The sequence below is a fragment of the Poecilia mexicana genome, unplaced genomic scaffold (genome assembly GCF_051168715.1).
Source record: "Poecilia mexicana isolate PSO_F unplaced genomic scaffold, ASM5116871v1 scaffold_17, whole genome shotgun sequence".
Classification (NCBI taxonomy): Eukaryota; Metazoa; Chordata; class Actinopteri; order Cyprinodontiformes; family Poeciliidae; genus Poecilia; species Poecilia mexicana.
The window spans coordinates 7,195,975-7,223,555 of NW_028263386.1; the positions used below are offsets into that span (position 1 = coordinate 7,195,975).

The 27,581-nt window shown below is 35.8% G+C and overlaps 5 protein-coding genes across 5 annotated transcripts in view; 4 read left to right on the forward strand and 1 right to left on the reverse strand.

Moving 5' to 3' along the window:
• Positions 1–399: 399 nt before the first annotated feature.
• Positions 400–27,581, reverse strand: part of LOC106930957 (uridylate-specific endoribonuclease C-like) — a 138,655-nt gene continuing 111,473 nt past the window's right edge. Inside the window, exons 2-8 of the mRNA XM_015008834.2 lie at positions 5,867–5,909; positions 4,352–4,451; positions 3,740–3,851; positions 3,539–3,660; positions 3,033–3,145; positions 2,207–2,360; positions 400–1,065 (exon numbers count right to left, since the gene is read on the reverse strand). Coding sequence (XP_014864320.2) covers positions 805–1,065; positions 2,207–2,360; positions 3,033–3,145; positions 3,539–3,660; positions 3,740–3,851; positions 4,352–4,451; positions 5,867–5,877 — 873 coding nt within the window. The 5' untranslated portion in view covers positions 5,878–5,909 and the 3' untranslated portion in view covers positions 400–804. The remainder of the gene's footprint in view (positions 1,066–2,206; positions 2,361–3,032; positions 3,146–3,538; positions 3,661–3,739; positions 3,852–4,351; positions 4,452–5,866; positions 5,910–27,581) is intronic.
• Positions 6,636–11,857, forward strand: pak1ip1 (PAK1 interacting protein 1). Its single transcript, XM_015008832.2, has 10 exons — positions 6,636–6,973; positions 7,474–7,636; positions 7,754–7,874; positions 7,952–8,026; positions 8,832–8,884; positions 8,985–9,130; positions 9,959–10,056; positions 10,614–10,713; positions 11,464–11,590; positions 11,716–11,857. The coding sequence occupies exons 1-10, from the start codon at positions 6,896–6,898 to the stop codon at positions 11,838–11,840; spliced, it is 1,086 nt and encodes a 361-aa protein (XP_014864318.2). The 5' UTR covers positions 6,636–6,895; the 3' UTR covers positions 11,841–11,857.
• Positions 12,515–16,044, forward strand: tmem14cb (transmembrane protein 14Cb). The gene is made up of 4 exons (XM_015008822.2): positions 12,515–12,793; positions 13,821–13,922; positions 14,009–14,096; positions 14,170–16,044. Exons 1-4 carry the CDS (start codon positions 12,724–12,726, stop codon positions 14,228–14,230), a joined length of 321 nt encoding a protein of 106 aa, XP_014864308.1. The 5' UTR covers positions 12,515–12,723; the 3' UTR covers positions 14,231–16,044.
• The window catches only part of LOC106930948 (guanine nucleotide binding protein (G protein), alpha activating activity polypeptide, olfactory type), an 86,862-nt gene continuing 76,022 nt past the window's right edge, over positions 16,742–27,581 (forward strand). The window contains exon 1 of the mRNA XM_015008824.2: positions 16,742–17,515. Within this exon, the coding sequence (XP_014864310.1) occupies positions 17,026–17,515 (490 nt within the window). The 5' untranslated portion in view covers positions 16,742–17,025. The remainder of the gene's footprint in view (positions 17,516–27,581) is intronic.
• Positions 25,286–27,420, forward strand: LOC148154729 (uncharacterized). Its single transcript, XM_088014585.1, has 2 exons — positions 25,286–27,052; positions 27,160–27,420. Exons 1-2 carry the CDS (start codon positions 26,089–26,091, stop codon positions 27,312–27,314), a joined length of 1,119 nt encoding a protein of 372 aa, XP_087870711.1. The 5' UTR covers positions 25,286–26,088; the 3' UTR covers positions 27,315–27,420.

Sequence of the window (27,581 nt, forward strand, 5' to 3'; positions counted from 1 at the left end):
GGACCAATTAAAAAAAGATTTAACAGAAAGTTACAGTTGTCCAGCAGACAGGCATTGCTGCCACCACTGCCACCCTCAATAAAGCCATTAAATGTATTTGTATTCAAGCACAACAAAGAAAAGTTGGAAAACAGAAAAAAAATAAGAAAAAGGTTAACGGTGTCTAAGGTGCAATGTATCAGAATGTGTGGCATTTCCATATAATTTATAATAACCATGTTACACCCGTTTTTTGTTCCATTAAGATGACATTGTTTAAAAATAGAGCCAATTTTTCAAAATGTAAAACTGAAGAGACCATGTCTACCATGTTCTTCAAAATCCATTAAGTGAGCATTTAAAAATAAAATAACATATATTTCAATAAAGCAAAACAAAAAAATCCTTCAGAGTCAGAGATACCAAAACAGAACAAAAAAAGGTTTATTCAATGAAAATACACAGTCAGCTTTTACTAGTAAACAAGCAGATTACATTATTTTCTAAAATACTGGAGACGAAATTAACCGCTAGGAAACTCCAGATGAAAGTCATAATCTCTTTGCAAATATCAGTATTTTTCAAAAAGTAACCTTTTTGGCTTAAAGGTTCTTAAAAGTTGAGTACAAATAAGAGGAATAACAAATACATATCCTGTAACGGGTGGCAGCATATGACACAAATGTGATTACTATATTTTATCCTTCATTTTCAGTCAACGTCTGGCTAAGAGATATTTAAGGCGTGGGTTTTAGTGAACGTAAAACAACCTGCTCCATGATTAGAGTGTAATATAGCAGAATTTCTTTCAGCATGGCCATAACATTACAAATCTCTGTTGTTGCTGCTGAGCAGTTTGGGGTAGGACGTGCCGATGGAGCGGCCCTGCCGATAGACCACCAGCTCCAGCACATACTCGTCCACTTTCACTACCACTGACGTCATCTTCTCAGTCGACATGAGGAAGATGATGGTGAACAGAGCGACCTCAAACTCTGGGCTGACGCCGATGAAGGAGCCGCCAACAGGCTTCACCAAACCTTTCCAGCTGAACTGCAGGTTCAGGACATGGTCATCCTCATCAGGCTGAAAAAAAAAACAGAATATGGTTTAATGGAGCTTAAAGGTGACCACTACGCTTTCTGAAACAGGTTAGGGTTATACAAAATAATGTTAATTTGCAAAAATTCATTCTTAGAAAATGAGATTTTAGTCTGATCAGTTCTGCCTATTAACTGTTACTGCCTCTTGTCACTTTAAATCCAAATAAGCTGCTGCTGGCCATGCCCCCAAACTCAATCTTTACACTCTCAATGTGAAAATAGCTGCAAACAGTGCAATTACATAACCATACATCTTTGAAAAGCAGGACTGAAGCCTCCTGCACAATCAACAAGAATGTAGCAAGTGGTTTCTGAATGGTAAGTCAACAACAAAACACTTGTCTTTTCCAGCAGCCATTGTACAGCGAACAGAGGTGTAAAACCAGCTGATCAAACATGCTGGAGCTCAGCTTGGGTTGCTAAGTAATGGGCTGGGCTCGCCTGGGGTTGCTAGGAAACGACACGTGAGTTTATGGGGAAGTTTTTGAAACAGCTCATTTTCCACACACTAAAATATATTAACTTATTGCCCAAAAATACCTGGGTGTCTTTTTAAGGTCTTGGTTGTTTGTTAGAAGCAATAGAAAACCCAAATGGAAGTATAAAAATGTCCAAAATGTGAAATTTGTGTGATGGTTCCCTTTAAAATCTTTCTAGATCAGGGGTCACCAACTCCAGTCCTCCAGTCCTACCATCCTGTAACTTTTAGATGCGTCTCTGCTCAAACACACCTGGATCAAATAAACTGCTCGTTTCCAGCCTATTGCAGAGAGGAATGAATGCTGAATTCAGACATTTTGGAGCAGAGGTGAATCTAAAGGTTGCAGGGTGGTAGCCCTTGAGGACTGTTCTAGATGTTTTATACTGATCAAGTTGATCACATTTTCTGCAAAAAAATGTTGGTCCTTTTTGGACCAATTTCTTCCCAAGCATGAATAAAAAGGTTTACTATGAATTTACTGTCAAAAATGACACCAGTCTATCCAACAATTGTACAGGGAATAATGTCTGGAGATACAAACATGGTGACCCACACACTTGTTTCCATATTTATCCAGATTGATTGATTAAATAAAATTCTATTTTTTTCCTAACTGAACAGGAAACCAGCGTGACGTTCTTACCGTGTCTTTGTTGTCTCTTGCTTTGTAGCCTTTGTAGTCCACATGACCATGCTTCTCCTGCAGGTAGAACTGCACCCAGTTGTGCAGACCCATGATCTCATGGCCATATTTGGTCTCTCCAACAAACACATGTTCGAAGCCACAAGAATCCTCTCTGAAACAATAAAGAGTGCATTTGTTTCTTCACTAATTAAATTAGATTTTTAAAACATTTCAAAAGTTATTTCCCCTTAACAAGTTTGCATTGTGGAGTAACAGCAGCACCACGTACAATATATCTGTCAGTTTCCTAATCAGTAAACTAAACAACCTATGTACAGTAGTGTACAGCTAATGCTAATGCGAGTTTAGAGTCCCCCCCGTTGTTTGAAAAGGGGGGCATGTTGGAGTCCCCCCTCTTTTTTTTTTCTTTTTTATTTTGGCAGGAAATTTAATGTTATTGATTGTTGATTCTATGTTGCATGACTGTGTTTTTGTGTTTAATGATGTAAAGCACTTTGAAATGCCTTGCTGCAGAAATGTGCTACACAAATAAAATTTGATTGATTGATTGATTGATTGATTGATTGATTGATTGATTGATTGATTGATTGATTGATTGATTGATTGATTGATTGATTGATTGATTGCGGAGATAATTTTTTGTTTAGCGACTTTGCTAACTTTTGAAAACATTTAGCACTCTTAGCCTTTTTCTGGATAAATTCTAAAGCACCAATTTACTTTGCTGTTTTGTAAGCTTTCAGATGAACAAAGCTTCACATCTTACAATAAATAAATTTTTTAACTATTAAAAATATTCCCCTGCTGTCAGAGCAACACTCACCCTCCACTCCTGTCTCTGTGGTAGAGGCGAAACCAGATGTCGTACAGCTGTCTCTTGAACTGTCCGCGGTCCGCAGGCGACTGGCCTTTCTTTACCAGATAGTTGTGAGCATACTAAGAGTTGAAAAACAAAATTCATCATAATAATTTTTTTAAAATGTGTGAAAACTACCATCAGATTTTCACTTTTTGATTTTGTACATTTGACTTGCTAATTTGCTCTGGACATTCCTATCAATTTATTTGTTGCTGCATCTAAATAAGAACAATACTTCACACTTTTCCATGTGATAAAAAGTGAAAAATTCCAACTGTTTTGAATATTTTTGAAATCAAAATCTAACAGTACAGTCTCACATTAAGAATCTGCTTTTTGGTCTGATTATTAGCTGGCCTTTATAGCATAACATCCATCTGAACAGTGTTTGGCACAAGGCAGGACAATATTTATGTGTTTTGGTAAAGGGAGCTTGTACCAGTAACAGGTCAGCTCCAAAGCTTTTGTACCTTCATGAGCTCAGTCTCCATGATGGAGTCAATAAAGAGCCGATTCTCTTGAAGCTCCTCTGAAGTGACCGTCTCTGACACGCCTGTAGACATCTCATAGTTGTCCAGCAAGTTGATAAAATCTGAAGTTACAAGCATAAACATCAGACGTGGTGAAAGCAAGGTTCTAGAAAACCAAAATGATGTTAAACTGATACTTACGAGCAAACGTCTTAATGTTTTTCAGCTTTCCCTCATCGACGTAGGAAAAGAGAGGAGCGTGGGCCCGATCTCTGGCGTAGTTACTGCCCTGCGCCACATAACCCGCTCTGCCCTGAGACAGAGAGAATCAGAATACGGTAAGCAAACAGAGCTTGTCATTACACACTTAGAGCTGAAACCATTAATCGTGATTAATCGATGATGAAATAATCATTATCTAATTTAGTAAACAATTAATCTTTGACTGGATTACACAGACTCGAAAAAGGCCATTTGCTGAAAGAGAGCAGAGCAGTAATTAAGCTGAAACTGTACAAGAAATATATACATTTTGCATTTAAGATAAAAGAAAAACATTCTGTCTCTGTAAATAAGTTCTATTAAGAACTCTCCAAATCGCAGGTTTAGCTTCACCTGGTTCAAATTCTGTTAATAATAAATCTCATATTAGGCACCTTTTGCTATTAAATTATTGAGTTAATCCAAAGAAAATACTTATTTATTAATGTTAAGTCAAGCAGAAAGTACTGAGCTTTTCATGTGTTGATGTTAGAAGTTAATCTAAGTTCCCTTCCAGGTAGGTGTGCATCTATTGCAACATGCAGGACTGACCTGAAGGGAGATTTTGTAGTCAGTTCCCGGCTTCAGACGGTTTGTGTCCAGTTGCCAGAGTTTATTCAGCACCTCAGTCAGGTCCCGGTTAGCCTGTCGACTGTTGGGGGGGAAAAGCAAAGACAACTGATGAATCACGAGTTGAAGAAGAAAGGCAAGATCAATAAGACAAACGCATGTCAATTTCTGTTAAAAATTAGAGAGAAGATCCAGCTTCTCCATGTGTTGGAGAGAAACTATATGAACAAACACAACATATAAGTTGGCCCTCATAACACCATTTTTTTTTCAATTGCGTTTTAATTGTCAAATAAGATATACATTAAGATTAAAGATCACTTTTATCACATGGAGTTCCACACAGTGTTAACTCAGGAGGACAGACATCATGCAGTACTCTGTGCTGGTCTGTCACATAAAATACACAGATTTTTGTGGCTGTAACCTAAGAAACCTTCAAGGGTTATGAAGACGGAACAAGGCGATGTAGTTTCAGCTTTCAAGTTGTGTATCACAACAGGTGAGCAGGTGGGGCTCACCTTTAGTGACAATGGTGTTGAGTTCCTCAGTAAAATGGGAAAATGGTGGGAGAAAAAAAAAGAAAAGTTGCATGACCATATCAGCCTCTGCAGCTTTTATGGTAATAAAGATGTCTGTGTTGTAACCTTGGAGCCGTTAGTAATAAAGAGGAAGTCTGTTTTTGCTTTATTTTCATAGATACAGAGATTCGGTTTTAGGTGATCCCTCCCCCTTTTATATTTTTCCAAACTCTGTTTCAGACTTTGCAGACACCTGGTGTAATAAGCTTTCATCTAATTTTCAGGTAAACTTTTTTCGCAGAAAATCTTGTCTATTTCCAAGAACTTCGTGTTGCTTTTTTCTTGGAACAATGTAATGACAGAGTGGAAAACAAACAGTTGTGTCACATGGGTAATCCTTCTGCAGTCTTTCAGCAGCTTTTTTTTCTCTCTTAGAAACAGTAGATGAAAACTAAAAACTGTGTATTAAAACCACACCCTCACTGTCATGTAGGATCTGCACATGGTGAGTAAGAACCAAATGACAGAAAGGGGCACAGAAACTCCTCTGTTCTTTCTTCAGATCTGAAAATATCAGCAGAAACTATAAAATCAACCATATCCTGTTTGCTGCGTTGTATAATTTCACCCACTAATCAGTACCAGACCCTGCAGCAGTCACATCCACAACAACTAATCCTCATTCCTGCATAAAATCTCCACATATTTACCGCTTTAAAACTACACTTTGTACTTAGAGCAGACTTTAGTTGTGAAAAGAAAGATTCAGTTGGACTTGAGAGGAAAATATGCGAATAAAACCAAGAAAAAGTTTCATCTTACAGCGTTATTACTACATGTCTACATTAAACACTTTTGAATGTATAAGTTTTATACCCGGAAGTATTTCAAAATGTTGGAGAAAACTAATATTTAGCAGAAACTAAGGGGAAAACAAAGCGAAAAACAAAAATGCAAGTTTGAAGTCAATGCTTACCCACTGGCCATGGTTTCTTTTAGTGAAAAAAGTCCTTCCTGACTTCTTCTGACATCCTCTCGTTAAACTACTGGGGAACAGTTATCTGAGACGTCAATCTTGACGTTTCCAAAAACATTAGCCAATCACAATGCCCGTCCCATTCGCTACGTCATCAGATGGGCGGGTCTAATTCTGATTCAGAGGTGAAGTTAGGAGAGAGTGAAGTGGGGTTTTCCAAGTGTTCGGTGGTCATTTGTAACATTTGTGAAGCTTTTTAGTACGCTAACAAGACTCTTTTTTGAGCTTATGTAATGGCATTAAGTTTATATTTAAAATAGTAAAAAGAAATCGATACTATAAACAAAGCAAATGTATTTTTGCTCGACAAACGGCTTCGTTATTTATACTTTTTCACATCTTGTCAGGGTAGAAAGACGGCAGTAGTATTTCATTTATCACGGACTTTGCAGCATTAAATTATTTTAGAAATTAGAATAAAATTCAAGTACATTTCACATAGTTTACACTTCAAATTCATTAAAAGCTGATCTTTTCTATTCACAATTTAGGCTTTTCAGTAAATCAGTTTAGGCTTGCTAAAGTAATCCACAGTCAATATTAACCGTTAGTCGTTATTGTGCATTTTAAATAAACTTTTAAGTACGTTTTTTTGCATTAATTTTAATTACATTTGGCCAATGTTGAAAACATGGATAAGCAATAAACAAACTTTTATTTTGAAACCCCCCCCCCACCCCACCCCCTAGCGGAAGGAATCACGCGCAGCGCATGCGCATTTTCGACGCACGTTGTTTTGTAGTCAGACGTGTGTGGCTTAAAAAAAATAGTCACGCATGCCATTTTTTAGTGGGTTAAACTCGATTCTTGTTGAATTGTCGTTCCTTTCGTACTTAATGTAGGTGTCACTGTGGAATTTAACGAGTTGTCACTTGAATCTGGTGGCATATATCTGAGTCGAGAACGTTATAGAATCCGGATTAGCTTGCTAGCTCATTCCTCTTGTAGGTAACAGGCAGCAGCAGCAGCATGGCAGCGGTGCTGGAGCTCATCGCTGGCAGCTATGAGCAAATTACTTTCGGATACCGAGTAAAAACGGAGGGAAACGTGAGTAGACTTGAGATTTTGTGACTGCAGGAAAATGTTACTAATCTCCTTTTAAATATGCACTGTACGATCTCTTGACAGTATTATAATTTCCTTAACAATCTATGCTTTTGTTACATGTATCCTTAATTATTTCAAACGTGGAAATAATATTCAGTACGTTTATGTTTAGAGAAGTCAAAGCTAGGGTTTAAAACCTAGGGAGACTACACCAACTGCAATAGCAATTAGTAGCTGCTGCATGTTAAGATAAATACATATTGTTGTGAATAAGCACTAGAGAAGAATAACATGGGTGAATGCTTTCTAGTCTTTGTGAAACAGTTTTAACTTGTGATGTGCTACAAAAAATCTTTTTGTTTTGGTCTATCATGGGTTTTTTTATTGTGCCTTTACTAACCTCTTGTAATTTGTACCTGTTGTTGGAGAATTCAACATTTTAAGATTTCACAAAGTGATGTTTTCCTTATTTATTTGTTTGTTTGTTTGTTTGAATGCAGGACTGGACAGCCAAACCTGACTTTACACATCACGCTCACACAGCTTCAGTATCAGCTGTGGCGGCCAGCGAGAAGTTTGTGGTCACGGGAAGCAAAGATGAAACTATACAGTTATACGACATGAAGAAGAGAACAGAACATGGGGCTCTGCTGCATCATGAAGGTGTGAGCAGCTCATTTTAGATTGTCTGAAGCCAGAAAATGCATTGACTTTAGTTTTATTTTGCATGAAATTATTGTTGATGATACATTTCTTTGTTATGACTCCTTTGCTCCACAGGTACCATCACTTGCCTGGAGTTCTATGGTTCGTCCCACTTGCTGAGTGGAGGGGAAGACGGGCTCCTGTGTGTGTGGAGCACAAAGAAGTGGGAGTGCATGACGACCATCAAAGCTCATAAGTGAGTGTGACACTCCCACAGTTTGGCTGCAGTTGTCTGTTGTGAATGAAGATCCTGATTTGTCTCGTTTTCCTCAGAGGTCACGTCACTTCGCTCTCTGTCCATCCGTCGGGTAAACTGGCACTGTCGGTTGGGACGGACAAGACTCTGAGGTAAAACTCGCAGCTCAAATGAGGTTTTACTAATAGCTTACCGACGCAGGCTGGAAAATTTTGACAATCTTTTTGGTTCTGGATAGTTGAGTATGTTTGAGAAGGGAATATTTTCCAAAGTTTTTTCTGTGTCCTTATTGTTTTAAATACCTTGCCATTTGTTTATCCGTCCATCCCTCTGTTTCTTAATCAGTTACCTCTGTCAGTCGATCTATAAACAATAAATCAATTAATCACATGATAAGTTAGAACAAACGCAATAATTTCCGTCTGCATAATTTATAATTTTTTTGTTCTGGTTCTTTGGTTTCATCTAGCCTCTTTTTGGAAGGACAATTTTGTTTACAGAGACTTCGTAATTCATTTTATTTGTTGCTTCTGTTGCTTTATTTATTTTGGATATATAAAATGTCTTCCAGTTTTAGTGATAAATGTTCATTAGTACTTAAAGTTGACTGATCTTTGAGAATGTGTCTTTACATTATTAGAACTTGTAAATGGTCTCAGAACATTATTATCATTTATCACAATAACTTCTTGAACAATTTATCATCCAGCTAAATTTGTTATTGTGACGAGTCTAAATCCAGCATTCTTTTATCTACCCACTCACCTATACAGTTCTATTTATATTCATTTAAATTTAAAGCCTAACCTCTGCAGAAAAATTGATTGTGAACATTTGAGCTGAGAACTCTGGAAGTTTGAGAGTGGAAGAATACTTAGAAAATGTGTGCTAACACTTCACTTAGGCTCTTTATTTAAAGAAAAAGAAAAACTTAGTGTGTCCTTTTTATCTTTAAAGAACCTGGAATCTCATCAATGGCAGGTCGGCTTTTATCAAAAACATCAAACAGAGTGAGTATAACTTTCATTTAGATGAAAATAAAAACAGCTTTGGATTTCTCTTGTGATGCAGGGATGATATTAAGCCTTTTATTTTTATATTTTTTCTCAGATGCACACATTGTCAGATGGTCTCCAGATGGCGACAGATATGTGGTGGTGGTGGATGACAAAATTGATATCTACAAGCTGGAGACGGCGTCTGTAACGGGAACGATCGCAAACCCGAAGAGGATCTCATCTGTGAAATTCTTAAACGTGAGTTTTCACACCAAGACTCTGTATTATGAATGAATGAAAGGAATCAAGCGCTAAGGGGTAGCTATGTTTTTTTGTTTTGTGTCCTTTTTAGTTCTTCTTTGGACCGTGGCTGATTTTTCACACATTTTCAGTCTGGTTTGTTATAGGATATTGTTCAGCATATTCTTGTGAAAAATGAAAAAATTAAAAATCTCAAAAAGGAATACAATATTCTCCTTCTTCTGACCTGACAGGGATTGAAATACTCTCCTGAAGCAAAAATAATACAGGAAAAACAGTAAAAACACTGTTCAATTTAACTATTTCCTTATGGCTAGACTGAAAAAGTATCACAATATAAGGCTTTCATATCAGTCTATCAATAGTTATTGATTAGTTATTTGTTTAAATATCTAAAATAACAATAAGCCTTTCCTGTTTTATCCACAGTTTTCATTCCATGCTGTTTTTTATTTTTAAGCAGTTATGAGGCACAGTGGTGGAATCTACTGCTGTTAGTTACTCAGCAGGTCGTTGCTAGGTAACCAAAGAGTGAGTGAGTTGCTAGGTAACCAAAGAGTGAGTGAGTTGCTAGGTAACCAAAGAGTGAGTGAGTTGCTAGGTAACCAAAGAGTGAGTGAGTTAGTTTATTCCACCAACTTTGCTTAGCTGTGTCAGGTGAGGTTGAGCAGCTAAAGTTTTTCCTCTGCCTAAATCCCCCAAAATGCTTTGCAGTTCCCTAAAATTATTGAATACTTCTATCGATATTGATCACATGTTGATCGTAATATATATTGTTATTGATTTACTGCCCAGCTCTGGTTCTGAACCTTGTTTGTCTTTCAGAACTCCGTGCTGGCCATCGCAGGTGACGATGAAACCGTGAGGTTCTGTGATGTGGAAAAAGCTAAATGGGTTTGTGAGTTCAAGGCTCATGAAACAAGGTACATTTCTTGAGAATCTCCTGAAATAATTGACCGCAGTGCATTAAAGCACACACTGTGATCTGATTTATTAGCAGGTTCATTGTTATTGTGAGTTTGCTAAGTGTGACAGGCTTGTCCTGATGGTTATACGTTACATCTCCCCTAATATGTTCATCATAATATGAATTGATTTACATTTAAAAATAGTTGTATTCATACAAGATAATTATTTTTACTTGAAAATAGAGATGGGTATCTCTCAGAATGTCACATTTAGAAAAAAAAAATTTTCATATCAACATTTTATTGAAACATGTTTAAGATATTTATAACTTTCTGTGTTATTAATGGAAATAAGTCTTTATTAGCATTACCGCAATCATAACCTCCACTAATTTTCTGTCCGATCCAAGTCAGGGCTCAGTTTGGTCAGCTCAGTTTGAAGAAAAACATTGGCAAAATTAGAAGATAATGTTAAACTTTAATCTGCCAGGGTTATAAATAACTTTAGGCTAAATTTTTCTGACTGAAGAACAAGTGCTCTCAGTTATTGTTGCATCTCTTTGTGGTTTCAGAGTAAAAGCAGTCGACAGTTTGATTGTGGATGATTACTGCGTGCTTTTAACGGCTTCAAATGATGGTTACATCAAAATGTGGAAACTCCATCTGAAAGAGGTACGTCTTTGTTATTTTGACACCATAAATCAAAATCTGTGGTTAATAACACTATTGGGCAGTTGTTGCTGAATTTACTGTTACCTGTGGATGGGATGGGTGAAAAAAAAATTAAATAAATTGGATCTTTTATGGCAGTAACATTATTTCACTCTATTTTTTGGAAATTGCAACCATTATTTTTGGTATTTGGTTAAGTTAATCTGATTTTCTAAAACTTGTAGTTGTTAGTCTTAAGACTTATAATGACCTATTAACAATATATATTCATGTATTTTATTACTCTGACGCCATTTCTTTTAGAGAGAAAAACATGCCATTCAAGTAAGGCAGATGTTTCAATTTTCATAAATCGAGAAAAGATTACAAGAAAATGGCTTCCCAACTTAAAATTTGGAATGTCGTTAATGTAAAAACTATCATAAACATTGATTTGAAATACCAAGACATTTATGACTTTACCATTAAACTAAAAATGAGTCAACTTCAGGTCTTTTAATAGAAAAAAACATAGTTACAGTTCACCAAATATAGGTCCAACCATCTTCCATTAGACCTAAGTCCTATAGAAAAACTGGGGTGAGCCACAGAAAACAGTGCAGGAAGTCTCTCTGTGTTTCAACTTTGTGAAATTTTATATTATTGGTGTCTTATTGGTAAAAGTGGGTCTGACAAAGTATTAAAGAAAGGAGTGCTAATGTAAACGGTTTGGTAAATAAATTTTATATGACTATTTCTGCTGGTGATCAGGAGCTGGAGCCTCCTGTTCTTCTGGGGGAAGTGAACACAACAGCTAGACTGACGTGCCTCGCCGTATGGAGACCTTCGTCAGTTCAGCCGATATCTGATGGTCCGTCTAAAGCAGCAACATCTGAAGGTGGAGTCCAGCTTTCATCTCACTTCATCTCACTTTATGGACTACTTGTTATTAATACATAATAATGATGACATGGGTTAATTAAATTGATTAAATAATATTTTTTTCTCCATCACTGTCCTCAGAACTTGCTCAGGAACTTGCCAAGAAGAAGAGAGGCCGAGCGATAACAGAAAAAGTAATTGTAGAGGATGAGAGCAAACCCAAAAAGAAGAAGAAAAATGGCGGAAAAAAGACTGTCAAGCAATAAAAAATATTCTTAACCCATTCATGCTTTTATGTCAACTTACTGAGCCATACAAATATTTGCATTTTGAAGTTTTCAGATTTAGTTAGATTTCATGTGGATATTTTATTCATTTTTTGTTTTAATTTTTGTGCTTTAAACTTATACCTATTTTTGGTACCTACACACAACCACCACCTTTCTTTATAAATGTAGACACCTTTTGTAGCAATATATTTTAATTATAATATTGATTTAGACTTTATACAAGATTAGTTTCTAAATGAGTGAAATCTGTGAGATCTCTTATTTTGAAAGTTAACTTCCGTTGAGACGGAAGTGCTTGCCAAATATTCATTTCATGAAGCTTTTCTTGTAATTATAGTTTCTACGAGGTTTTACATTGCTGATTCTAAACTTACGTCAGTTTGTTAACTTTAATAAATCAAAATTTACACTTACGTTTAACTGAGTGCATTTCTCATCTTTTATTTTGAAGGCGTCCGGCTTCCTTTGAGGATTCAGTGTTTCATAAGCTCTGGACAGTTTGCTTAAAATATCTTATATCAACGTTAATTTATTTGGTTTTTAATTTAATATTTTATAAAAATCCAAGTTTTAAGCGAAGTTTACAGTTACGGAATTAGTTCAATCTGTCAGCTTTTATTTCGAAAGCGATTAACTTCCGTTTAGGCGGAAGTGTTTTGAAACAATGAACTAGTCAAGAATTCAGTGTAATAGTACCTGTTCGAAGCGTTATTACGCATTTTGTTTAAAACTAAGGACAGTTTGCGATTAAAAACAAACTAAACTGTCTTTATACAAGATTAGTTTATACAAGATTATCACAAACCTTGTGAGGTTTTGTTTCTCGGTTCAGGATTAGCTGCTTAAAAGGCTGGACTTCATGGACTGGATTGGCTTCGGCTATGCTCTGTTTGTGTCAGCAGGAGGAGTCATAGGTTATGCTAAAGCAGGTATGCTTTTTAAAATATGTATATTAACAGACTCAGATTTTATTGGTAGGTGAAATAAGTTCAGAAATACGGTCGGCTTTTGAAATAGTTTAAACCTCGTGTGCTGTTACGGTCTTGAAGTACAAAACTGGTGAAAATAAACTAGTTTAAACTTCAAGCTTAACGAGGGAAGTTATCAAAACTCAACAAAATCTTGTTTTCTCTTTTAATCTGTAAAAGTGGTTATGATTAATAGTTCTCCAGTCTTACAAGAACACCTACAGACGCAAAACCCAAAGTTTTAAATCCACCCTTAATATCTTATTTCCCCTCCAAATGTAATTTTTTTAGCAATTTTTTTACTTTTCAAAATCTGAAATTTCTTTGCTATTTCTAGAAAATTTGGATTTTTTTATTTTACTTTGTTTTCAGAAACATACTCCTTTTTTTACCCCCCTTTATAACAACACTAATACGCCATTGTAGAATCTTCTCAGTAGTCCCAAAATTGCTCCACGAATGAACTGAGGATTCATCCTGGCAGAATAAAACATGTAAAACCTTTGCAGAGGATTCTGGATTATTATTTTAATCCAGAATAGAAAGGAAGATTTGCAACAAAAATTTTACAAAATGACTTTATATGTTTCGGCTTTCTCTTAATTTCAACTTGTGTGAATCTTATTCAATGCTTGATCACTAGGATGAGTAATAACTAGTATTTTTAAAAAGAAAAATCACTTCTAGCAGACATTTTACAGCACCATATTTTTTTCTTGTAATCAAGTCAATTCAGTACAGTATATAGCGCCAGTTCTCAATAAATCAACCCAAATATGATGATTTATTTTATTTAGAACAAGGACAATCTACAGTATACATTAACCATAAGAGGAGAAATGCACTGTATGCAGTTATAGCTCTAAGTGCTAATCTCCACTTGTAGTTCTTGACCCAGCTGATCCAATATTTCAAAAGAAAAATACATAAAATTAGCTGGAGGCTGTTCAATATATTTATATATATATAAAAACGACCACCCTTGCAGGCAGCGTCACCTCTCTGGTCGCTGGTATCGTCTTCGGCATGGCGGCTGCAGTTGGAGTTTATCTGACGTCTCAGAATCCCAGGAATGTTTGGCTTTCATTGGGTGAGTTTTCTCTCACTGTTCAGCTCAGGGTAATGCTGTGATGACAGCAGCTTTCATCTCCTCATCATGTTTGTCCATACATGCAGGCACAGCGGGAACCTTGGCTGTAGTGATGGGACTGAGATTTGTAAACTCCTGGAAGTTCATGCCGGCTGGTTTGATGACTTTAGCGAGGTAACGTGCTCTACTGAAGGACACCAACCAACATTTGTCAAAATAATGTTTATATTTTAATGTGTGTTTTCAGCGTGCTGATGCTGACGAAGATCATCTTTGGAATGCTGAAGTCGAGGCAACACAAATCTTGAACTAGATTTAAATTTTGAATATGGATTACGAAACATTTCCAGCTGAATAGTTTTGTTTTACAGTCTACTGTAAAATGTGAGTTGGAATGTGATATTTTTTTTTGTTTAAAAGTGGAATATTCTTTGATTTTTGGTGTATAGCAAAAAGAAATATACTCAAAATGCATAAAAACAAACAGAATTTAAATGTTTACTTTAATTATTAGATTTTATGTGTAAAATCATAATAATCTTGCCGTTAACAAATTATAAAGTGATTTTAATCTAATCTCAAGTGAACAAAAACAGCATTTTTACTTAAGAAAAATGACAGAAAAATAGAAAAAGCTATAAAAGAAAAACTAAGCAGATGCAAATGTGTAGAAAATGTGACTTTCTACACAGTTAAATGGTAAAATTTCTAGCTTTCCCAGACTTCACTTAATAGACATCCCGGTCTTTTTATATTTATTTTAAAATATAGATTTAAAAGAAAAATATCCTGACACACATTCAGAATATAATTATGTGAAATAAAAAATAAAAAAGCCACCACATGGACTTAATAGATCTGGTTTTGAGTCTAATTTTATGATTTAGTTAGTTTTCTAATTTTATTCCCACATGTGCTTTATTTTCTTTATGTGTACAGTTTTTATTGTGCTAAATAAATAAAAAATATTAATAATAATAACAGAAGAAAACAAAAAGGACAAAAATCAAACTATGTAAATAATGACTTGTCACTAGCTGGAGTTTTTATTTTATCATTTAAAGTACCAGAATCTGCTGGTAATTAAATATTTTGTCTCTCTAATTCCATCATTTTCACAAATTAAATCAGATTAAGCAGTACGACTCAAGTAATGAGTTGCATTTTCAGCAACTATTTTTCTACTCTTATCTGTTAGTACAACTGCTTTTTATTTCTACTTGAATAAAAATATATTGAAACATTGTTACTTTTACTTTAATACAATTTTTGTCTATCCACCTCCATTTGAAAATTTGTTTGCTTTTTATTTGCTTGTAATATCTGTTTCTAAATTATGTTTTTAAAATCCTTTTTTTTTTTTTTTTTACAAATATCTACTGTACAAAGAATTAATTTTTTTTAACTTTTGTTTTTATTTTTAGTTTTTTTAAGTGAAGAAAAAGATTATTCTCTGGGATATTTTATTATTTGTGGAAAAAATGTAAAGACAAATAGATTACTGGTACTTAGTGTCATTCATTCCCAGGAATTAAATTTAATTATTTCTTGGAAAAAACTGAAAAACTGCTAAACCTTCATTTGATATTATATATACTTAAAATAGTTAGGATATCATTTATAGTGAAAGTTAATGAGACTAATTTAATATGGTCCATATTTTTAATCTAATTAAGATAATAATTATATTAATTATATAATAATTTAATATAATTAAGATAATACTTTTTGCATTATCTTAATTACATTGGTTAGTTTTTTTTGTTTGTATTTTTTTATTCAGCTTGGTTGTAAGTATTTTAACTCAAATGCATTTTATAAAATCTTACTAAATTAGCATTTCTTTGTACAAGTTCTCCATCTAGTGGTTTCCTGTGACGCCTGCATGTGTTCCGTTATTTTAGGAAATTTTATCTACTTTCTAACCCGCTAAAAGACAAAGACTCAGGATATTCTGACTAAAAATGTATTTAGTATAGTTTGTATTAACTAAACTGTTATCATAGTTTGTATGTTACTTGTGTAGCTTTCCTTTAAGTGCACTTTTAGGAGTATTTTTTACTATGTTGTATTTTTATTGTGAAGTATCGCTGCTCTTGAGTAAAATTTCTGGATTTTCTGAGTATTTTCACTGAATGAAAAACAAACATGTTTGAACTAAAAAACTCACCAGAAACAGACACACACCTGCAGTTTCTGTTAAAGTTTCATAAGTTTTTATTGAAAGAAACTGATTTGAAAAGTTTTTTTGTTTTTTTTTTTTGGCTGATTTTGTTATTTTGTTACTGATATGAATAATTGTAATTTTCGTCCTTAAAATACCAAAATTTCAACTTAGCTATTTTGGTCCTTCTGATAAAAATATTAAATGACTGATAATTTAAGCAGTTACTCAGTACTTGAGTAGAATTTTTACTAAATACTTTTATACTTTTACTTGAGTAATATCTTTGAATGCTACTTTTTACTTAAAAATATTTTGAAGTAATTCTACTTGAGTACAATTCTTAGCCAATCTGGAATTTAAATCATAATTTACGCTTTAAGAGTTTTATCTGACCAAAATATTTGCTGGGGTTTCTATAAAAGAGATAAATCTGGTGTTTTAGGAAAAATATTTACATTTTTCTGTCATTGGACAGGCATGAAATGTGAGGAATGAAAATCATTTAGCGGCGTTCTGGAAACAGCCATACCGTAGTAACATGACGTGCCTTCCTCTCTTGCATTACACCTAATAGCTGCGCAGTCAGACTTTGACCTGCGTGCGCGCGCATTCGGACAGCAGCGGCGTTCCTTCCAGACTGCGCCCTCTCGGTTACTTACGGTAAGGTGGACCCGCAGTGTCCACTGAAGGATCAGGTGATCCACTATCTACGAAGCGAAGGCTGACTGGGGGAAAATGCAAGATGACATATAGCAAATGTCGGAGCATAATTCATTCACATTTTCGCCTCGGATTCGGATTTAGATCGCGCCGCTGGAGCTCCAATGTGACGATGGCTCGTTAGGTGCTTGGTGGCGCATCTGCGATTTTCTTTAATCCCCGCCCGATATTTTGATTTATGAAAAATCACATTCACAGACAAATATTGGTTTCAACATGGGGCTGTGCTACAGTTTGCGTCCCCGGCTCTTCGGGGACCTGAGCGGCTCTATCTCCAACGCTACCTCGGACTCGGACCAGCCTCCGGACGCCTCCGCCGCTGCCGCCGTGCCGAGCCGCGGCGGGGCGGCTCGCCAGGAGGACACCGGCGGATGCGGGGAGACTTCATCGCTACGCGGCGGCGAAGGCCTGGTTCGCCCCGGGGACCCGGCTAGGGAGCACCGCCGCGGGGACACCGGGACAGACGGGGTGCTTATACAAAACGGGGGCGGCGGCAGCAGCGGCGGAAAGGGCTCCGGAAAAGAGCGCAGCCGCCGCTTGCAGCTGCTGCCAAAAACAAGCACCCAAAAGCAGAAACATTGGGACAAACTGCTGGTGGAGGAGAAGGAGGCCGAGAAGGAGGCGAAGAAAGTCAGTAAAAACATTGACAGGGCGCTGAGGGAGCTCAAGCGGGAGTATAAACAGACACATCGGCTGCTGCTGCTCGGTAGGTTGTTCCCCTCTCTGTTGTTGTTGGACTGGGAAGGTGTTTTATTAATAGAAACCAAAACGCGCTGGCCTGTCCAGAAATTATGTCACAGCTCCGCTCCAGCGAGGCCTGTCGTTGCCACATCTGATGGCCATCACTTGAGATCAGAACCACGTTTCAGTACGACGTGAAAGGGTCCAAAATGCACTATAAAAATGAATTCCGGTAGACATTAAATATTAGTCTAAGGGATTGATGTACAAATGACAAATAACCAGTTAGATAAGAGAACGAACAGCCAAAAATAAATAAAAAAGAAGCTGTACATTAAAATATGTATATTTAAGACTGCTTTTTAGTCTGTAATGTTTAGTCCAACAAACTAATTGGTGAATTATATATATAAAAAAAGAAAATGTTGGAGAATTTAATTGTGGCAACAATGAAATTTTAAAATTATCCATTCATTTTTATTCAGTTTTATTTAAATGGCAACAAGACCCCTGATAAACAAATCAAACTCATATCCAGCAATTTTATAACCGAATCCATCCAACATATTAATCGTTACATAATGTCACCTTCCTAAAATAATGATCTAATTCATTTTTTAACCTAAATCAAATTTTGGCAGTAAAAGGAATAAAGGGGTGATTTATTTATTTATTTATTGATAAAATCACTTTTGAAAAAAAAAACACACAAAAAAATTATTAGGCCATTATTTTAGGAAGGTGGTGATATTAAAATTCAGGTCTAATCCAATTTGAACTTATTTTTATTACAAATAAAAACGTTTTCATATGAATTTGGTTCAGCAGGCAGTATGAGATGTGCTATGAATAAATGTGCATTTGGTCTGGGATAATATTAAAACTTAAAGTAAATAACTCTTTATCAGGCTTTATTTATCCACTTTGCCAATTATAGCTTAATTTATTATCAATTTTGTGCATGTAAATGAGCATAAATGATTGAAATGTTAAAAATAAGCTTGGATTTCTGTGTGATTTAGTTCAGTTTTATAATAATATCTGCATTTCTCTCTCTGTTCTCAGTTGAATCTTGAATTAGGACAGATTGTGATCTTTGATCAAACCAAAAAAACTTCCTTATTACTTATATAAGTCATATAACTTCATTTCCTTGCAGTACACTGGGTAGAATCAAGGAAATGGACTCTAAAAATTCAGCTTTTGCAAGTTCAAAACCATCCAGGCGAGTATGAATCAACACCCGGTTAGTCCAAAACAATTCAGAATTTCATACCTAAAAAAGAAACCAAAGTTTCAGAGGTTTAAAATAGTAAAGAGGTGATATGGTCACTCTGACCTCTAACACCCCTAATTACGTTTTCTTTATTATTAGTGAGTGAGAGACATTCGACTGGAAGGGAACATTTTGTTCTCAAAGTTGACATGTTATAAGCTGGAAAAAGATTAATTTGCGATCAAAAGTGAAGTAAGAAAGAAGCAGTGATAAACCAGTGACCGGGTTCTGGAAGAAGAAGGTGGGCTGGTCTGATGAATCACATTTTCTGTCACATCGTTTGCATGGACAGGTGTGTGTTGCTTATTTGGGAAGCACATAGCACCAGGACGCGCTATATGAAGACACATTTCACCTACCTATCTGTTGTAGCAGACCATAATCAGCCTTTTAGCAGGGCATTGTGCCCTTCCTTAACCCAAAATTGGTTCAAGAATTGATTGAGGAGTCCCACAATGACTTTGAGTTGATTACCTTTCTTGAATGCCACAGTTTTTGACTCTGAGGAAGTCATCTTGGCTCTGGTTTAAGCCTTCTTTGAATTTTAAAGGTTTATACGCTACCATGCTTTAACTTATTAAGCAACAGCGCTATCGCTAAGGCTAAACTTTCTAAAATCTTTCTCAAGCTTTTTAACCTTGAGGGAGTCATTGCCAAAGAATAATGCATCACAGCTGTTGTCAAGGTTTTTAAAAGTTTGCTTCCAACTTAAGCTAGTTTAGTAACAATGCTAATGTAATGACTTGCTAGCCAGCTTAGCCTCCAAAGCCTATTGCAGACATAGCTAACTATAGTAGCCTACATCATATATGTTGCTTCAAGGAAACATTTTACTTTCCACATTGTTGGAACTTATTTAAAAATGTTGTTTTCACCTTAAGCTAGCTTAGTAACACCACAAATGTCAGTTAGCCTCTTAAGGCTGATGCAGATATAGCTAATGATGCTTCATTGCATCTGTTGTCAAGGAAATTATTTGCATTCCACCTTATTAAAACTGATCTAAAAAGTTTGTTTCTACCTTAAACATGTTTAGTAACAGTACAAATGGTACTGTCAGACTTGCTTGCTAGGTTGGCCTTTTAAGCTAGATGCAGATACAGCTAACAATACTACATTGTATTGTTCTCAAGGAAATAGTTTACATATCTTGTAAGAACTGATTTAAACAAGTTGTTTTCACCTTAAACTAGCTTAGTAATAGCGCAAATGCTTATATCAGATTTGCTAGCCATCTTAGAGGCTGAAACCTGATCCAGATGGCCTGTAGCTAAAAATGGTACATTGTATCTGTTGTCAAAAAGAATAGAAACAGCACTAATGCTAATGTCAGACTAGCTAGCCAGCTTAGCCTCTTAACTCTAATGCAGATATAGGTAACTTTGTTACATTGTATCTGTTGTTATGAAGAAAACTGTTTATATTCCACATTATTAGAACTGATTTTAAAAAGTTGTTTTCATGTGAAACTAGCTTTGTAACAGCGCTAATGCTAATGTCAGACTAGCTAGCCAGCTTAGCCTCTTAATTCAAATGCAGACGTAACTTTCGTACATCATATCTGTTGTTTTTAAGGAAACCGTTTATATTCCACATTGTTAGAACTAATTTAAAAAGATTGTTTTCATGTTAAGCTAACATAGTAACAATGCTATTTGCTAATGTCAGACTTGCTAGCTACTTTACCTTCTTAAACATGATTTAGTCATTGTTAATGACTTGAACTAGTCAATCTTCTGTTGTCAAGGAAACTAACATATGCTGCCTTGCTAGAACTGATTTTAAAAAGTTTTCATCTAGCTTAAACTGGTTTAGCAGCAGTGCTAATGTTAACGTTACACTTGTTTGGAAGATTATATGTCTTTATCGTGAACGACTTCATATTTTTGCTGGGTAGAAGGAGGTTAAGCATAGGATAAGAATCTATTCTTCTAATAGTTATGATTTAACTAAATTGACATCATTTGAAATGCACCCAAATTAAATGTATTCAAATTGATGGATCCATTTTAATCGTGAAACTCTAACAGTTGGTTTCTATCAGTGTGGTTGGACAAGATATGGTGTTAGAAATGGACCAAATGCACAACCTCTGTAAATACAAAAACAGACCTCGTAGCTGGAGGCCGTGTTTACCTTAAAACCAGTGTAGTAGTATTATATAAGGGCGTGACACCTGTTCTGGAAAAACTGGGGAGAAAAAGGAACTGAAAAATATGGGAGCACATGTTCAAGTATAGATTTAGCTAAAACGTTTAACCCTAGGCTGTTTGTTTTTGTCCTTCTTTACTATAAATAAACTCAGCTCATCACAGAAAGGAGACCTGTCACACTCTTATGGTGTATTGTATGCCATGTGTCATGTATTGCAGTACACAATGTTCTTTATAGACTCAACAGGCAGGAAGACTGAACTTTTTCTTCCCGCTGTGATGAAAGAGTGCACACATAATCATTATGCTCTTTTGAAAAACAATTGTAATTGACTCAAATATAGGTATCATGCTTTAAAACCACATAATGCAACAAAAAAAGGTTATTCTACTTGTAGTGTAGTTTGTGTTAGCTACAGAAATCCAAATAAATTTAGGACATTTTATGGTGGATAAACATAAATAGATAAAGCATCTAGAAACAGTTAATGATATTATTAGCAATGCTCTACATTTTATGCAGGATGTCTAGTCTACGATATCTCTCTCTCTCACTCAAGGATATCGTATCATTTCCCACCTTTTGCAGCTCAAGGTGGGAAATGTTAGAGAACAAACTCTATATATGCTGCAGAAGTTTACCCTCAGGCTTCAGCAAAAATAAATAAAAGTCTTTGATCTTACTTTTGAAGTTTAAAGTCATAATTTAAGATAACTTGTAACAACAGGTTGCAGCATTAGTGTTGGGGCCAAGCAAAGGTCAGTAGGCTCTTCATTGCTGCATCTGCTCTGATATTTGTTAAATTAGAGGGGAGACATTGGGCAGGCACCTGTACACTGTAAAATACACACAATTATACCAAGTACTTTTCTAGTTTAAATGTCTTAGCATACTGGAATTAAAATAAACTAACTTAAAAGTAACTTATCAGTAAGATATAGGAGCTTGTTTTAAGTAAATAATTCATTGATATTGATGAAAAAGTGCTAGTTCCATTAGCAGATTATTTCACTTATAACATGGGGAAATAGCTTTGTCATAAGTAGATCTATTTAACACTTTTCATCAATATTAAGCAATTGTTTACTTAAAACAAGCTTCTATATCTTGCTGAAAAGTTACTTGTAAATTAGTTTTGTCTTATTTCAAGTGCAAAAATATATTTGCAACCACAAATACTTGTTAAGTTGTTGGGTTTTGCAGTGTAGGAATGTATACCAACGTTTAAAAAATGTTGACTAATGTAGCAAAGCTCCCACTTATTGCTGCGCTTTGTCAGTCAGCTGGCCTAAAGAAGTGTAATTCACCATTGTTGTAATTTTAAAGGGAATTTCTGCATTTCTGAGCAGCATGTCTGTTAAGCAGCCATTTTTAAAAAAATATATTTATGGTTTAATGAAAGCAGTTAGACAATATTAAGCAGTTTTAGTGTAACTGGGGTGTTTTCACTCAAGGATATCGTATCATAAGATGGTTTTACTAGCATAAACCTGCTAGAGATTATCTATTAAACCATAGCAAAGTGCAGGGCCAGATGTTACTGCCCCGAAAATAGTCAACAGATTTCCAACCACTAGTTGAAAACCTTAAAGCTTGAAAACTTTCAGTCATAATTTAAAGGTAATGTAATAATAATTTAATTAACGTTTCATGGATACGGTAATTGTTTATCAGTAAGTCAGTGAGAATGTGGTACACCCCACTGCTGCTCTTACATTTCTAAATCTTTCTTACTATTTTCACTAACAGCCTAAACAAAGAAACAAGATTGTTTCTTTTAAATTTAGTAATAAAATAATTGTTTATATCTTTTTCTACTGTAGTGTAACATGACAAGTTTTATTATATAGGCGGTACAAAAAGTATAACAGTTACTTCAGTGTACGTTAGTGTGTTTAGCATTAGTTCTTGTTAGCACAGTAAATCTAGATTGTAGATTTTTGCCATATTTTTTTTAATTTATTTTTAAAAATATGCGGTTTTATTGAAGAATGAGTATCGTTTTAAAGGGAAAATGTTCATCTTGATGCTTTCTTTGGCTAATATGGATTCTAACTCTCCACCACTTATTTAATTAGTGAAAAATTAGATTTTATTTTGTAGTATTCAGTATTTATTTTCTAAATATCAAAACTTTTGCAGTTATACACTAAATCTTTTTTTATTATTCAATGGTTTCTCGGTATTGTCTGTAGGTTTCGGATAGAGATGCTAAAATGGTTTTTCTACAGTGTAACTGCTTTGGGAGACATTTTTTACAGATCTTTTAAAAACTGTAAAACCTTAAGTAAATATTTTGAAACACTTCAAAGCTGCACTATGCAGCGTTTACAAAATATATTTTTTAGATATTTGTTGAAGCTGTCACTATGTTGTGACATTATGCACAACTATGAGACTGATAATCTGTGAAAAAGCTCCACTGCCTTCTCCCAGTGTTCCCAGTGCTAATTAGAAGCTACCAATCAGAGCCAGGAGGCGGGTGTTAGCATCGCCGCAGCTAGCATAGCATGTTGTGAATGCTCAGGCTAGGTAGCATGGCCACCATGATGGCGAACAAACAGTTTTTCTGTAACATAAGTTATTTCTCTGCCATTATCACATTTAGGAGTGAGTACATGAGGTTGATTGGCAGCGCTAAGACCCACCTCTTGGCTCTGATTGGTTGTTTTTAGTCTGGAGTTTTTCAGATGGCAACAGTAGCTCAGGTGGAGGAGATCGATGTTTTCTACAGATTATCTGTCTCATAATATAACTTCGGTAACTTTTGGGAAAAAAATTACTTTTAGGAGTATTTTTACTACGCTGTACTGTTTACTTTTACTTGAGTAACTTCTTTATGGAGTATTGTTGCTCTTATTTGAGTAAAATTTATGGATTTTGAATGAAACTCAAACATGTCTTAACCAAAAATTCGCCAGACACAGACACACACCTGCAGTTTTTGTTGAAGTTTCATAAGTTTTTTACTGAAAGAAACTGATTTCGAAAAATGTTTCTTTTGCCTAATTTTGTTATTTTGTAATTAGTTTAATTTTGAGCTATAAAATACCAAAATTTCCACATAATTTCATGTTGATGTAATTTTTAAGCATTAAATGATTGATGTTTTGATAATTACTACTGTTTTTGCCAAATACTTTTTGTACTGTAGTAGTTTTTTGGATGGCTACTCTATGCCTTTTTTTTTAGTTAAAATAAGTTGAAGTAGTGACTACTCTTATTTGAGTACATTTTTTGGGCACCTCTGCTTATATTTTACTTTTATGACAGTGACAGTTCTAATAAATATGTACAAAACAGATGTTTTAAACAAAAATAACATACTGCAGCTTTAAAGTAAAATCAGATCCTGTTTTGCCTGCGTTTGCTTCTCTCCAAGAAGTGCGGTGCATCTTTCCTCTCTGCACTAAATGGCCACCAGAGTAATTTCCTGAATAAACAACTGTTGCTAATTGCGCACAGGAAGGAATGGTTTATATTATTGAAGTCACACAGGGAGCTGTCATGCATTCTTTCATGAGTTGCTGCTGAAAGCTGCTGTCCCGGCAGCGTGCCGTCGTGTTGTTTTTGGCGGCTCTCCCTCTCTACCTCCGTGGGTGTCACGCTTACTTTGGTGCACGCGGCAGCCCGCGACACGAGCCACTTCTGGCTTTTCTCAGGAGGCCATTGGGACTTTTATGCCCCGCAGGTCTCCAACCGGACTCCTGTTGCACTGTGGAGAACTGAGGTGGTTTGTGTTCCTCTGAAAGTAGACACCTTTCAAATCGTCTTACATTTCAAGGCGACATGTGGCTCACCAATCCAGGTCTCTTTATCTCTTTGTGTTTGCTGCAGGCATTTAGGTGAATCATATCTGTTAATGGGTAAACTTTTTCCTGTTTTTCTGGAATTGACTGTTAAATTAAAATCTTTACTGATATAAAATGTGATATTGAGACATCCTAAAGAGTGTTGTTAGAGTAAAATTAAGATTGTCACCATGTTGTGACAGAATGTTATGAGCAGATTTGAGTAATAACTACTTACATTTACTCAAATAACATTTTTGGGAAAAAAAAATACTTTTAGGAGTATTTTTACTACGCTGTACTTTTTACTTTTACTTGGGTATTTTTATTATGAAGTATTTCCACTCTTATTTGAGTTAAATGTCTGGATTTTCTACCCACTGAATGAAGAACAAACATGTTTAACCAAAAATTCACCAGACACAGACACACACCTGCAGTTTGTGTTAAAGTTTCATAAGTTTGTTTTTTTTTTCTTTAAAGAAACTGATTTGGAAAAAAAATCTCTGTTGCCTGATTTTGTTATTTTTTGTTACTTTTATAGAAATTATTACAAATTTTGTCCTTATGTAGAGGTTCCTCCACCTTTTCCTCAGTGTTAGTATTTATTTAAATGTTTTCATATAATATATTTAGATTTTCACTTTTTCTTTGGTGGGTTTTCTTTGGTGGTGGTTATTGCGTTGGGTTGTTTACTAATTTGGGTGCACACATTTAGTAAACGCCTTATGTTTTTTTAAGATCATTAATTATTTTGTTTGCTGAGTTTAAGGACTGGCTGACAGAAGGGGGTTGGCTGAAAGGAACACCAGGAAGTGGAACAGTCCATCAGGCTGCTGGATGCAGGGGACTTGATGTGGAAAAAATCTGCCTCTCTCCACTAATGGCATAATTGTTAAAACCTTTTTTTGGTGTTAGGTTATTTGGTTTTTATAGTGGTGTTTAAGTCAAAATGTTTTAGTTTAAATTAGTCATTTATGTTTATACATTATTTGTCTTTGTCTCTTTCCCTACCCCTCCTCGTTTGTGTAGGCTAGCCTGTTTGTATAAATTTCCCTGTGTGTTCATTGTGTGAGGTCAGTCTTTGGTTTGTTATCTTGAGTTATGTTTGCCTTAGTTGATTTCTTTTGGGCCCATTTTGTTATATTTTTTTAGATTTGTTGTTGAAACCTTTTGTTAAGATGTTTTTGGGAAAAATAAATAGAAGATATATTTTTATATATGCCTTTGTCCTTGTCCTTGACTGGTCGGACCATCACAGTTGGTGTCAGGAGTGGGATATCCACCAGTGACGGATAAAGGCATATTTATTGATTTTTTTTTTTTTTTTTTTTTTTTTTTTTTTGGAACCAAAAGAAGAAGAAAGAGACCTAAACCATGAGAGGAGTCAGAGGTGGTAAAGGCAAGTCAGCTCCATCAGACAAGGAAGCACAAACGGAGTATGAGGAGTGTGGTGCAATTTGTGAAACTTGTGAAGAGGATGAAGAGGGAAGAGAGCCAACCATATCCGACTTGGCGGGGATCCTTCAGGCCCACATTGGACAGCAGAAAGCTCGAGAGGAACAGTGGGAGAAAGAAATGGCACGTCAAGATCACAGGTTTAAGGCTCTCCAACATCAGTTCACTTTATTTCAAGAGGAGCTTCAGGCCCAGTCTTCTGAAGGCCTGAGGCCTTTTGGGCAAGACCACGCCCCTTCCTCTACAGGCTTGAGGCCTGATGATGTGGCTCGTTCACCACCAGGACCTGCACTGTCTGCTGTTAAGCCAGGTGACTCAGTTTCTACACATTTTTATAAAGAACCAAAACTGCAAAAGTTAACTGAAGATGATGACATTGAGCATTTCCTTATAACTTTTGAGAGGATAGCATGTGCTTGTCGATGGCCAAAAAGTGACTGGGCATTTCAGTTGATTCCACTCTTGACTGGTAAAGCCAGGAGTGCATATGTACATATGGATGTGGATGAATCAATGAACTATGATAATGTTAAAGCTGCTATTTTACAGAAATATGAAATTAATAACGAGACTTATCGTCAGAGGTTCCGGTCTCTTCATGTGGAGCCAAATGAGTCCCCCAAAGAGCTTTTTGTGAGACTTAAAGAACTGTATAGCAAATGGGTTCAGCCTCGAGGTAAGACTGTTGAAGAAATAAATGACATCATAATTCTTGAACAGTATTTCCGAATGTTGTCTCCAGAACTCCAAGTTTGGATTAAGGAACGAAACCCAAAAGATGCAGCAGAGGCGGTCTCCCTGGCAGATGCTTTTGTGGCTGCCCGCAGGAAGACCCAATCATGGGCTTTTAGAGCTGCAAAAAGGGAGTTTATGCCGATTCCAGGTAACGGTCAAACTGGAAATGTGAATAAGCAGTCTGGAAAAGAAAAATGTTTTTCCCCCAGTCAAACAAAACCTGTGAAAAAACCCATCTGCTATTTATGTGGGCAGGAGGGCCACACAAAGCCTATGTGTCCTCAAAATCCTACGAAACTCTCTCAGATGTGTTTTGTACCCAGAGAGAACCATGTAGTGAACAGACAAAACCAGCCACTGATGGAAACTACTGTGGAGATAGATGGGAAGAGAGTCAAAGCTCTGATTGACACAGGAAGCACCCAGTCACTGGTACACCGCAGGTATGTTCCACCACATAGTATTTGTACCTCTGAGACAATACCTATCTGCTGTGTTCATGGGGATGAAAAACAATATCCGACAGCAGACATTTTCATGAGAGTGCAAGGACATGTTTACCTGTTAAATGTGGGTGTCATGGATGAATTACCTTTTCCTGTTGTCCTAGGAAATGATCTCCCAGTTCTCACTGACCTAATAAATGCTTCTAAAATGTGCAATGTTGTGCTGACACG